Raw genomic sequence first — 13,967 nt, 5'->3', positions numbered from 1 at the left:
GGGGTGAGTGTGTGTGCGAATATTTTTTTGCATGTGTTCCTTTTTGTTTTGTTTCTACAGTCGCATGTATATTTGTTGATGTATGTGTAGGTTTTGTTCTAACGTCGAAAATATTATTCAGGAATCAATCTTGCATGAATTTAGGTGGTTTTTATGGTGACGGTTGTCATGATAACTTTTTAGCGGTTGTTAGATTAGTGTTTAAATAGCTCTCGAGAAATAAGTGTGAGCACATGTTTTGTTGTCAATATGTCTAGTATTCATGTGGTTATATATCAAAGTGCTTTTACACAGTTATATATATATTTACGGCAGCGGGGTCGAACATGTCAATTCAAGTCAAGACTGTATGCCTAATAGTGATTGCGTGTATGTAGCAATGCATGCACGCACACCCATACTGGATCTTGCCTTGGCTTCACTCCCTACGCCCGCTGTGTACTACTGATGTATTTATGTGGAAGCGATATACTGAACATTTTCTTAAATATATCGATATGGATTGCATTTGTGTATGCTTTATATACAGGGCCCTCCATTTATGTTGGAAATCATCAGAATCAGTTTGTGGATGCTATCCTGCTGTCAGCTGTCATCAAATCCGAGCAGAATCGAGGGGTATGGTTTCTATGTCCTATAAATATGTATCTGTCTGAGTCTTTGTATGTGAATGTGAATGTTTGTGTGTATGTATGTTGATGGGTTTATGCTTGTGCTTGCATTTTTGCATTATATGCACCCATTCTTCCTGTGAGCACAACTTCGGATGTATGCATAAAATAGTTGAACCAAAAGTTATTTATTAGAATAGAAGCTCGCGCGCTGTTGTATCATGCCCGTTATGTGTGGGAATGGCTGAACGTCGACAGAGCTGGCCGGTGAATACGGACACCACATAAAAATATATTTTCATATTCAAGCCAGAACCCCTTATGCTAAAATCAACATACACTCAACAACGGAACCATCCAGTTACGCTTTATCATCGCAGAGAAAAGCTACCACCGACCATTGATTGGTCACCTAGCAAAGGTGATGAATAGCATCCCCGTGGCACGCCCACAGGACAGCGCGAAGAAGGGAATCGGAACAGTCTCTGTGAAAGAAGGCGAGACCACTGTGAGAGGGCAAGCGACTACATTCACTGTAGATTTCGCGGCTCAAGACAGCATCAAGGTACATGGTCCATGTATGCATGGATGTGTGTTCGTGTATGTAATCAAGTGTATATATTTGCTCTTGGGATCTATCATTTATATATGTATATGTATATATTTATACACATATACATATACATATAAATATATATATATATATATATATATGTATATATATAAATGGCAACGGGCGGTGTTTCCACAAGGAGGCAGGCTACAACCTACACTCTGAGCAGTGTACGATACTATCACGCTTTAAGGTGTGTGTGGGGTAGGTGTAGGTCGAACGTAGGCAGGTCACAAACGAATACTCTACCTCCTGGCTGTTCCTTTTGTTGTATAGCATTTCCATGCCTTTGCAATATGCTTGGATTGATATATATTCTCATCTGGGTCTGCTATAGCTATATAGCCGCCATTGCCACTGTATATAACCATCTGCTTGATATTGGATATTTAGATGTAACTTGTGCTTGTTAAATATTTTTTTTGGGGGACTGCAATGCACATATGGTGGCCGTCGGTATAGCTGACTGATGAGTGTTGTCTGCATCCTTAGCTGATACTGTGGTATGCCCTTACACATGCCAACATTACAGATCAAAGATAATCTGTACAAAGTGTTGAATGTCATATCTGACAACGAGATGGAAGTTACTGGCATTCACGGACATATCGACGAGACGGTAGAGGACTTCGCCGGATATAAGGTGGGTACTATGCAGTGCTATTCTTTGCGTGTGCACACATACACACATCGCACTCAGAACACCTCTGCACACATGTATTATACACGTGTATGACCATTGGCATTGACCGTCAAAAGGTGTTGTTTGTCTATTCTAAATGTCTCTAGCTATAAATTCTATAAGCTAAAATGTCTATAGCTATAACTTCTATGATTAAATGTCTCTGTAACTATAACTTCTTTATGCTTAAATGTCTATAGCTATATCCTCTATTATATTATATATATATAGTATATATATATATATATATATATATATATATGTATGTGTATATATATGTATATATATATATATATATGTGTGTGTGTATATGTATATGTATATATTTAAATATATATATATTATACTGTACAATCTCATGCCATGTATGGTATACCTCTCCCTTGTGTCTGCAGATCTTCAAGAGAGTGGATCAACATAAGATGTACGGAGCCGTCTATGAATCTTTCCTCAACGGAAGCATTCTGGGCATTTTCCCGGAGGGTGGATCCCACGATCGTACCGAGCTGTTGCCGTTGAAGGCTGGTGTGTGTATCATGGCCCTTGGAGCAATGACAACCCACCCGGGACTGAACGTGAATGTGGTATGAATTTATTATTTTAGTGTTTTGTTGCTACTAGTTACTAGTGCATTTGTTTTGTTTTGTTCTTGTTTTTTGTATTGTATTGTTTTGCTCTGTTTTGTTGTTTTGTTGTTTTGCTGTGCTGGCATAGTTGTGCTCTGCTATTCTACGGACTGCTTTCCGGATACAAATTACAACGGCTTGTGATGTGCTTGTTTTCGATACTCTTATATGTAGCGTAGTTTGTGCAAGTGTATATAGTTAGTTGTTCGTTGCCTCTATATGAATTAGGATACTGGATGATATTTTCTTGTCAAGCTTGCGACTGAACAACGTGCTTTTCGCATCTGTGCAGGTGCCTTGTGGAATTAACTACAGTCAGGCGAATCGCTTCCGATCTAAGGTCGTTATCCAATTCGGTGTCCCCATTGAAATCAAGAAGGAGGAAGTAGAGCTATATACCACTGGTATGTTTGGCTTACTCAAATGGAATGTGTGGGCTCGCCTGCATCAGGATATGCATGTAGAACTAGCGGTGCTATAGTACAACTGTGTATTCATGTTTATGGGAATGCTTGGGCTGGTGACGAATCCGTAGTCGTTAATCCGATGCTTGGTGATCGAAAATGCTGCAATGAAATGTGCACAGGCCAGGCCACATTGTTCTTCTATGCTACATTCTCATAGGCGGCGTAAACTACCACATCATCACTTCATCACCCACCATATCTCACTCCTAGTACCACTGCCTTCCTCCGATGGAACCAACTACACTTTTCCCCACACACAGACAAACACAAAGCCATCGGAGACCTTCTAGAGCGTGTGACTGTCGGACTACAGGACGTTGTGGTACAAACACCCGACCACGAAGCACTGGTTGTTGTACACTACTTGCGTCGATTATACGTGCCTGTCGGACGCCACATCACACCGTACGAATACCACGAGCTCAACCAACGCTTCTCGAAGGCTTATGCGAAGATGGACGAGCTGCCTTTCTTTGCGGACTTGAAGGCGACCGTGCTGGAGTACCGTCGAGATTTGAAGATTGCGGGTAAGCTGGTTGCGTTGTTGTATTCGGACGGGTGTAGGTAAGTTTCAGTGCCGCGCTAGTCTGTGGTTAATTGTGGTGATGATACCAAAAGTAAATTGATTACGCTTGTTTGCTTCACGGGTAGGTAGATTGTCGTTGGCTGTGCCATATATGCAATAAGATCGTTCGAATGTTGCATGTAGTAATATTTTTACATGCATCGTATCTGCGCGAGTATCGCCATTTTATCAGACCAGTCTCTCCTGGCTGAATACAGTGGGCTACTCCAATACCGTATAATATGTATGTATATATATATAAATACATATATATTGATATATTTATATATTTATCACCCATTACAATTTGTATATACACTCAGCCACATTACACACGTCCGCATCTGAACCCCCTAGGTATCACCGACAGCCAGGTAGCTAAGATGCAGACAGCTGTGCAGATGGGTAAGAAACGCAAAGCCTTCTACGAGATGATTGAACAGGGGCTTCTCCTGACCTCGTACCTACTCGCCTACCTCCCTGGTTTCTTGTTGGCCTTCCCTGCTGGTTTCATTGTGGAGACTGTGGCTGCGAATAAACAACAAGAGGCCTTGAGGACATCTGATGTCAAGGTACATTTATCCTTCCATATTCGTATCTGTATGCGCTTTCTATAGTATCAATGTGTATCTGTATGCGCTTTCTATAGTATCAGTGTGTATCTGTATGCACTTTCTATAATATCAGTGTGTATCTGTATGCACTGTCTATAGTAGTGACGTCGAATCCTCTTTTAGCCTGTCAGAGGTCAAGTCAGCCATGTATCGTCGCGTCGCGGACTCAGCGCATCGCTTCGGCTTTCATCTTTCATTTCGGTGGGTTCCCAAACTCAATGAACCTCAATTTGGCAGTACTCTTCAATGGAAACACACGACCAGTTAATCGCATATATCTTGTCGAGGTGCTTTGATCTAAAAGTACGAAGTCTGTCTTTCGATTCGACGTGTTTGAATCTACAAATTAAAGGTTTATCTTCTATCTGCATTCATTGTCGAGGTTCTGACTTGCTTAATCTTCGGCTACGTTTCGGCGTTAATCAGATCAAAGCTAACGATGTGGTAGCCTCGTGGAAGGTCCTTACTGGAATGATTGTGGTGCCGGCGCTAAGTATCCTGTACGCATTCCTCTTCATGTTGTACCTATACTTCGCCACGGACTACACTTTCTTCACCAAGTTCGTCCTGGTGGTTGCCTTCGCCATCTGCGTGCCCTTCTACTCCCACCAGGTATTCACTTGTGCGTGTGTATGGTCGCGTGACCGTGTGCGTGCGTTGTATCTTCTTACCAATGTGTATGTACTGTATCTGCCACAGTGGGTGTTCGTATATCACACGCAACTCCTTTTTCCGACACAACATATGATTCCGTTTAGTGCATATGTTGTTTGTGTGACAGTATCCTCATCGCCGTGAATTCCACCTGCTCAAGCTCTCTCTAAATTGTTTCATACGAAAGCAATCTTGCTTTTGGCCTCTTATCCAACACTGGCGAATGTTTTCAATACCATATTATACACCACACTGTCCTAGATTAGTACCTCGTATCTAACTCTGAACGTATTGGTGTGTCTCGTTGCAGTCCGTGCTCGCCGCCGACGATATAGTGAAAGCTGCATATGCTATCCGCCCACTTTTCTTGCGAGCAACCGGTATGTAACGTGCCCATCACCACCTCGATATACTTCGTCTATGTCATGTATGGACTCTTTGAGAGCTGCATTGATTTTGATCATGCGCTATCTATATGACTTCTCCGCATTACTCTGCCTTGGTATATGATCAGATGTATGATAAAACGTCTCTGTGTTTTCTATTGATGACGGAGCGGAAACGTGATCGTTCACTGTCGGGTTAAAACCATCACTAACCACAAGACTTGCATGGTTTAGAGATGTGCAATATATCACTTGACTTTACACTGAACATACACAATACTTCTTTGCAGGTGCGTTTCAAAGCAGTGGTGAGAAATGGATCACCCGCCGTAGTATGTTGCAGAAATATATCCGCGAAACCACATGGGAATCGTTTGACCAGCTGTACCCCAATGAATTTCGTATCTTCAATAAGACCGATTTTGAAGCAGAAGCTGAACGTATGGATGAGAAGCGAAGGCTTCGGCGATTGAATACCGTGGATAGTGATGATGATATCCAAGATTGAGGATCCAAGTATGCTGGAAGTTAATATTGAGTTGCTGAACAACTGTTAAAAGTATAGGCTACTCTGATACGATCGCAGCCTGAAGTCGATAGCCATATTTTGAAAAAAATAAATTACAAGGTGAGAAGTACGAAGGTAACACTGCTACGTTCGAAACAAAAGATTTGCAATGCGCGGATACTGGTTATAACTAGGCCGAAATCAGTGACAACGTTTATGAGGCATTGTTGATACGGGTAGAGGTTTCCAGAATAATACAGAACAGAGAATCCATGTTATGTTGTTGACAAATTCATATTAAAAAGTGGATTAAAAGTGGATTTTAATGATTGATTGTGGTTGATGATATAGATTTAAACTATGTGAAGAAATCTTGTTCATATACCTTATTTTGTTTATAGATTGCCCCATTAGACGCGTGATATGAAAACCCTAAAATTTGTGTAAGTTACATCCGCTTATTTGATACAGAAACAGCAAGTCAATTTTGCACCAAACTGTGCTACGACAGTGATTGAATTCGAACTAGTAGATCATACGAGCATATTATTGTTTAAGTTTTGTTACATAGCCTTCTGAAAATTGAACAATGCTTGTGAATGTAGAAAGATTGCGCTTTCGCTGCACAAGATTAATAAGAGCTCAAATGCAGCGCATGTTTGATTTTAATACGAGAAAACTGTACAAATACTGATTTTTGAGTGTATCTTTTTTGTTAACCTATTCATTTTAGTATTTGTAATTTGGGTTCTCGCGGATGAAGATGGCGACAATAGCTGCATTTCCGAATGCGACACCATTCATTACCATAAAAGCCTCAAGACCAATCGGGACACTCATCTCGGCCACAACTAGGGTGACAATGATCTGGGGTACCACGATGAAAAGATTGAGCAGACCGAACTGGGCACCAACCTTAGCCTCATCGCCAGACTCCTTATACATTGTACACCAACCCACGGAAGTGCCAGAAGCGCCAACTTTGCATACGCTGTCATCTTATCCTTGCGAGTCTCCGGGTGAGGATTGATCCAGAAGAAGCCTCTCGCCTCTGCTTCCTGCTTGGTCATATAGTTATCTTTCTCTTCAACGAAAGCCTCACCAGACTCCAAATTCGTGACTGACTCATCATCTTTCTTATCAAAAGACACAGTTATAGGATGTTTGTGTTCAAGAAAATGTTTGATAGGTTTGTATTGCATATAACGTACGTAAAGTTTTTTATAGACCCTGCTCTGAAAGGTTGAGTAGACATATGCATTGTTCAAAATCCATCAAAATCGTCATGTGTTGAGGAAAATACCGGAATGGCTATTTCCCAGTTAAATAAAATGAGCCCGTTGTGGTTGTAGATCCTATTATCGCAATATCACAAGGAAAACACGGCTGTCCTGTCCTGATTCTCTGATTCCTGATTCCAGAGGGCCGTGGGGAAAACTCTCGGGAATATGTGTGAATATGTATTTTTATAAAAACAAACAAAAATATCAGATATCAAATATGTAGCCTTTTTTAATTTTCTACACTGGTGATATAGTTTTTTTTTTGTCTCAAAGTTTATTGCAATTGATAAGCCTTGAGCTGTTGAAACCTTTAAATATTATGGAGTCCTAAATATGTATAGGTGACAGTCTAACAGACTTTGTCTCTTATTTATAAAAAAAAAACATTTTTGAGGGTGAGCGTGAGCACCGCACTGGGCAGACTTTCACAGAGTTGGGCTGGAAATCTCTGGAATATAATCTTCTTTTTTTTTTAGACAACAAAAAATAAATATGTAGTCGAGATTATGTACTTTAAAGAATGTTATAGAAAATTCAAAATGTGCTGGACGCCTGGGCCTGGAGCCTGGAAATTGGAATGCCTGGGGAAAGAAAGGTATATCAAGGTATAAACTACACCATATTATATATTAATCGTAATATGATGGTTACGACGCAGTCCACGCTACAGTACTCAAGAATGTTATGAACCCCGTCACGGCGTCAAACAACTCTTAGATTTCCAGGAGCCAATAGATCCAAGCTGGCAGACACTATTACTCGAATGGACCACAGTGTGAGTCAGCAAGAGGACTATTAAAGTAGTCTGCACTCTAGACTCCCTAGAGTAGATACTCTCTAGTAGAAATTTCACTCGCTACTCTAGAGACCAGCGAGACTAGGTCACTATTCCAGAGAGTAGAGAAACTGAGTAAGCAATGGTAGACTGTAGACTGTAGAGCTCTAGTACTAGTAGAGTAGTTAGTAGAGAGTAAGAGACAGTAGAAACAGTGATAACTGATAACTGATATATCACTTAATGTATCACTATCACAGTACATCAATATGTTAAGAGACATTTCAATTTTGAATTTTCAAAGTCCAAACTTTTGTCGAAAAAAAATCCCCCGAGGAGTTTTTTTTATAGAACAAACAAGAGTGAGAATGAGAGACAGGACTGTTAAGTGGACAAATACTCAGGACAGTCATATATATATATATATATATATATGTGTGTGTGTATAAATATGTGCGTGTGTACGCGTATGTATGTGTGTATGTGTGTGTGAGTGTGTGGAAATATCATACAAGCAAGTTTTTTTGTTTTTTCTGAACACATTTTTATTTATTTGCAAGTGATAGGATAATTGTTTTAATTTTTAATTGATTTGCACAAATAAATGTTTTTATCTCTTTTAAATTTTTGGAAATCCTACGTAGGCCAAATCAGTAGCAGAAGTGGTTTTGGCGCGATTTTGACGTCTGGGTTATGGGGTAAATCTTGGGTTTTCAGTGAATGGACAAAATAAGGACATGTCCGTTCGTCCACGATAATTTTGACTTTTGTCCGTTCGTCCGTCCGTACAGGGAAATTCCTGTCCACTTAACAGCCCTGATGAGAGGGTCTGTGAGGCACTCTGGAAAACGGAATACCGCGCTCGCGGACAAACCAACTGATAAATACAAGTTGCAACGGTAAGAACTCAGAACATCGGCTTACTGCACACACAACTTCTAGATACATATTGTATATTATTTCCTAGCTACTAGTGATTCCAAGATTGCCATTAACCACAAAACTATGCCTTTCCTCCCAGCCCACAGGTACAGTATTCCGCAAGTACACCAGGACAAAGACTGGGATCTGGGAAGTGGAATAGTCTGGTGGAACTCTCAATCATATGCACATAGCACTTCTCCACTTAAACAGGTACCATGACATAATCATCAGACAGAAAACTACACTGCACGGAACAACATACGGAAAAAAGAAATAGGACAATAAATATGTCTTTTGACAAGAATATGACATAATTGTCAGACAGACACTGCACGGAACAACATACGTAAAAGAAAAATAGGACAATAAAATATGTCTTTTGACAAGAAAGATGATGAGTCAGTCACCAATTTGGAGTCAGGTGAGGCTTTCGTTGAAGAGAAAGATAACTATATGACCAAGGAGGAAGCAGAGGCGAAAGGCATCTTCTGGATTAATCCTCACCCGGAGACTCGCAAGGATAAGATGACAGCGTATGCAAAGTTGGCGCTTCTGGCACTTCCGTGGGTAGGTGTACAATGTATTTGGACCAAGACCACCACACACAATTTAATAGCCACGGGGTTGGGAGAGAAGGCTGCATCTAATATCTGGCTCAGTGGGCCACTCATGGGTTTCTTCGTTGCACCCATTGTTGGATCATTGTCAGATAAAACGCACTTAAAGATGGGACGCCGTCGCCCTTGGATGATTATCGGTCTAATTCTGCTTGCCTTGTTCTCCATGCTCCTTGCCAACTCAAAGTCTATGGGGAGTGCTGGTCTTGCAGTTGCAATGACTTCATTTATTTGCTTAGATGGGTGCATCAATGTCATTCAAACGCCTCTACGTGCCCTCATTGCTGATTTCGCACCCCCTTCCCAACAGTCCTCGGGTCAGCTTATGGCTGCTACATTCCCGGGTGTCGGTGGTTTGGTAGGCTACGTGTTGTAGAAGGTTTTCTACACTGATCCACTGGAGGTACTGGTGCTCTTCTGTCTAGTGCTATTGGTGAACATACTCTTCGTTGGCGCCGCTGTGTTTCTGGTTACGGAAGAACACATCCCTAAAGTGGAGGGCGAGAAGCACTCCTTGGCCGAGTCCTTCATTCATTTGTTCGCTTCAATCAAGGAGCTAACCGGCAAATTAATCATCGTTGGTATCACTGTATTTTTCTGTTGGTGGGGTCTTTTCGGTTGGTGGCCTGTAAGTTCCAATTGGTACACAGAAGTTGTGATGCAAGGGTGTGGAGTGAACCCCGCCGATACACCAGTAGGAGAGACGCCTGTGTGCAGTCAAGAGGACTACGACAACTACTCCGAGGGTCTAGAAATCATTGCCAATGTCAATATCCTCGCTAATTTCATGCAGATTGTCATTTCTGGAGGACCCTCGATGCTAATGAACAGAGGAATCCTGGTGAAGACAAGATTTGTCTGGTCAGCTTTGCTTGCATTTGGTTGTTTTCTCATGATCGGCTCGACTTTCATCACCGGTTCCGCGTATGCGTACGCGGTTGGTATCGGAATGGTCATTCCCATCTCAGGTATCAATGCCTTCCCCTTCGCTATCGTTGGAAAGTATAGTCAGGAAGATGATAAGGAGTCTGGCGATGAGGCTAAGGTTGGTGCCCAGTTCAGTCTGCTCAATCTTTTCATCGTGGTACCCCAGATCATTGTCACCCTAGTTGTGGCCGAGATGAGAGTCTCGATTGGTCTTGAGGCTGTTATGGTAATGAATGGTGTCGCATTCGGAATTGCAGCTATTGTCGCCATCTTTATCCGCGAGAACTCAAATTACAAATTTTAAAGATTAGTTTATTCCAATATTATATAACACAAAAAACATTATATAGAATAGGCAAAAAAAAAAAGTGGGTGGAGATCTTTGCTAAACGATCACGTACTTGGACATACTCCGTATTGTGTTATCTGCATTGTTGTCATTAGAAATATTCACATCCACTGCTGTCACTCATAGGTGGTACAGAAACCAGCATTTTGCTTTTCAATACAATACTACCTCACAATGTAACAGTGGTATAGACCTAACTATGTATTTTAAGGCACTGCACAAAACAATGATGCGCTTATAAGATTTTAAATATAAATTTTAACTCAGCCACCGCTGTCGCTGCTTTGACTGTCGCTATCTACCTCAATGTATTCTCTGTCTTCTACTAGTGCCATGCTAAGTGGGCAAAGCGCTCTCACTAGCTCTAGAATCGGAAGCGCCGGATGTGTTTTACTTAATGTTTGTGCCTCGATTGTCCCGTTTGATCCTTCTTCACAATGTGATATTCGCCTCATTGATATGTATTCGTCCAGATTATTCAGCTCTGTAGCAGAAAGTAGTGAGTGATTGAATTGTAAAGCGCAAACAGGCACACTTACGAACTCCGTATTGTCGATTGAAGGTGATAACCGCAGAGCCACATGGCTGGTTCATTGGTGCGGATATGTATTAATTGCTACATTTGAATGGCATAGTTAGTGGTTAAGAGCATGCTAATGCAATTGATTCAGTCCCAAATATTAAATATAAATGATACAGCTAGTGGACAAGTGCATGCTAAGACAAATTATTCAGTACCAACTGATACATATAAATGGTACATTTAGTGGACAGGAGCATGCTAAACAACAGTACTCCACGGCAATTAATGTAGTATATGGTAAAGAGCAACTGTTGTGGCACTGCTGTGTTTTGAATATACATCGATTGGATTTGAGCTGCATTTTTTCTTTAATAACAAGCTTGTTAGTCAAGCTGATTGTATATTATACAAACAAGCTCGGGCTTTAAAATGATCAGAGGACAAATATTCGGATCCGGATCTGTACACAAATAACGAAAGCGCTCAATCAATTTTTGTCTGATACATACCAACATACGAAGATAATCATATAGATGGAGTTTCATACATACACAAAAACTCAGTCAAATAGACCAAACGATGTCAAAGACTGCATCAACGTAAAAATGACTTGTCAGCTCACACAACTGTACAAGGTTTTGTCCCGAGTAAAGAGAGACGCTATGAATATAGACGGGAAATTGGCGTTTAAAATATATATAGCAGTGGGCACATTTAATATTGTAATTGTATCCCAACGAGTGCATACTCATATTAATCCTTGCCAACCGAGACAAGCAAGGACTAAAACATACACGTACCTTATAATATATCGATAGTAGGCATACATACATACATATATATATATATATATATATATATATGTATATAAATATATACGTACATATACATATACATATACATATACATATACATATATATATATATATAAATATATAAATATATATATATCTGAAATATATGTAATCCGTTTTAACGAGCTGCACCTACCGGGCTTGATACAGGGGTGAACAGGCGGTGGCGCTGACCACGTTCCGTCTGCTCGGATCATGTGCGATCTGTCGCTGCCAAAGTGTTCCATAAAATATGCCAATGGTACCAGGCGGTAGTACCTGCACGTACGATGGGCCGTTATGTTCAACAAGGTTGAGTATGCGAAGTGAGTTTGTGTATCTCTTGATTTCGGCTACTTCTACGACAGGTCTCGAGCTATATCTCTGTCACTAACATTAATACTGCCAGCGTGTGGGTTATACAGAAGTTAGTGGACACTTGTCGTTTCTTCGGGACAGCCCTAAAAGTGGCGTGTGCTAATGGCTGCCCTATTCTCGACGAGCGCACTACGAAGCTGGTAGGTATACCTTCACACTTGGGGCAATTGGCTCTTGACCACTAAAACAAAAAGGCATATATATATATTGTCACAGGAGAGCGTAAAAGAAAACACAAAGAGAATTGACATACGTTAAGGAGGCGTACATTAAGCATACACACTCACCCATAATAGCATGGATTGCGGCGCATGCTGATTTGCAGTGCCAATTTCGCATATTCAGCACCATCGCATGGAAAGGGTAGAACGGAGTCGAAATCATACACCAACCCCGCGGGGGTATGGCTGCATTTCGATAGTAGTACCACGTGATAGTCCTGTAAGGTCGATTATGAGTTCATCAATACCTGAAATACGTACACAGAATTGATGATATCATCTGCCCATGGGGTGGTAGTTGTCCAGCAACAGTAACTATGGTAGAAAAGCAAGAACACCCTTTACATGGGTTCTGAACTCGAACTATCCACACAGTACACAACTCACGCGCTTGACTAATACAGTACTGGGTACGAGGTCTAAGCGATACGTTTTAGTGCCCTTTCGGTAGTATGTGACGAGACTGACCTTACGGTGATATGGTTATGCACGCATCATGGGAGTACAGACTACATACGAGGATTGAGTTAGCCTTGCTGTTCAATGTAGTGGATTTCGACCTCACACGACAGTAAAGAAATCCATCAGTGTTTGCTTACATTATTTTGCCCCGGAGTCCCGCACAAATAGTCTAGTATTCAATTAAGTAAGGGCATCGTATGCATGGCAAGTTCGCACCCGAATCTCTACAGCATTTGAGGTGCTGTAGCACACACCTAGTCGCATCCCGACAAGACCTGCATCACCGCACCTTACATGACATACAAAGACAATCCACTATCAATCGCTATAGTTATATTTACCCATATCATTGGAACACGGATATCGTTTGTGATCTTCTGGTACCACACAGGCACTTTCCGTTCCGGATTACTGATGAAACAAACAGTCAGCTCGGCTTCATGGCAATGTGTGTTTTTCTTGAACCCTGCCTCCTTATTCGCTGTGATTTTGTGGGAATAGGATTCGATATGAAGGTATATGAGATACTACCTCCAAACAGATTCAATAGAGTCCGTCGCCACGCTGAAAAAATACTGCTGCAAAAAAGTGAACAGTATAAATACATCGTCGATAATTGTACCGAATATGTACTGACACATGACCAGGAAACAGTTAGGACAAAAGCAATCGTGTAGTCAACCCAAAGACATCATGTCACTTTTGAATGATATATGCACGAAACGTATATAACTGTGGACTATAAATTTTAGAACCGAGCATATTCAACGAGAAATATACTATTTTACAAAAATATATACGAACATAAATATATATGTGTGTGTGTGTCTATATGTAGATATATATATACATATTTATATGTATGTATATATATTTATATTTATATTAATATATATATGTATATGTATGTATTTAGATATACATATATATATATGTATGTATGTGCATG

General features: G+C 40.8%; 4 protein-coding genes across 4 annotated transcripts in view; 2 read left to right on the top strand and 2 right to left on the bottom strand.

The window, feature by feature from the left end:
• The window catches only part of SARC_08276 (hypothetical protein), a 7,008-nt gene extending 975 nt beyond the window's left edge, over positions 1-6,033 (top strand). The window contains exons 2-11 of the mRNA XM_014297754.1: positions 530-618; positions 973-1,176; positions 1,757-1,867; positions 2,302-2,490; positions 2,825-2,936; positions 3,260-3,526; positions 3,922-4,136; positions 4,605-4,790; positions 5,143-5,212; positions 5,509-6,033. Coding sequence (XP_014153229.1) covers positions 530-618; positions 973-1,176; positions 1,757-1,867; positions 2,302-2,490; positions 2,825-2,936; positions 3,260-3,526; positions 3,922-4,136; positions 4,605-4,790; positions 5,143-5,212; positions 5,509-5,726 — 1,661 coding nt within the window. The 3' untranslated portion in view covers positions 5,727-6,033. The remainder of the gene's footprint in view (positions 1-529; positions 619-972; positions 1,177-1,756; positions 1,868-2,301; positions 2,491-2,824; positions 2,937-3,259; positions 3,527-3,921; positions 4,137-4,604; positions 4,791-5,142; positions 5,213-5,508) is intronic.
• A 422-nt stretch (positions 6,034-6,455) lies between these two features.
• SARC_08275 (hypothetical protein) lies at positions 6,456-6,671 on the bottom strand (the record flags this gene model as incomplete). The annotated part of the gene is made up of 1 exon (XM_014297753.1): positions 6,456-6,671. The coding sequence occupies one exon, from the start codon at positions 6,669-6,671 to the stop codon at positions 6,456-6,458; it is 216 nt and encodes a 71-aa protein (XP_014153228.1).
• Positions 6,672-9,080: 2,409 nt separating this feature from the next.
• Positions 9,081-10,556, top strand: SARC_08274 (hypothetical protein; the record flags this gene model as incomplete). The annotated part of the gene is made up of 2 exons (XM_014297752.1): positions 9,081-9,683; positions 9,729-10,556. The coding sequence occupies 2 exons, from the start codon at positions 9,081-9,083 to the stop codon at positions 10,554-10,556; spliced, it is 1,431 nt and encodes a 476-aa protein (XP_014153227.1).
• Positions 10,557-10,795: 239 nt separating this feature from the next.
• Positions 10,796-13,501, bottom strand: SARC_08273 (hypothetical protein; the record flags this gene model as incomplete). The annotated part of the gene is made up of 4 exons (XM_014297751.1): positions 10,796-11,085; positions 12,115-12,236; positions 12,623-12,774; positions 13,360-13,501. Coding segments are annotated over 4 exons (637 nt in total), but the record flags the coding sequence as incomplete, so codon positions are not given.
• Positions 13,502-13,967: the final 466 nt, after the last annotated feature.

This window comes from Sphaeroforma arctica (assembly GCF_001186125.1).
Source record: "Sphaeroforma arctica JP610 unplaced genomic scaffold supercont1.728, whole genome shotgun sequence".
In the NCBI taxonomy this organism is placed as follows: domain Eukaryota; class Ichthyosporea; order Ichthyophonida; genus Sphaeroforma; species Sphaeroforma arctica.
This window is presented reverse-complemented; position numbering and strand designations above follow the sequence as displayed.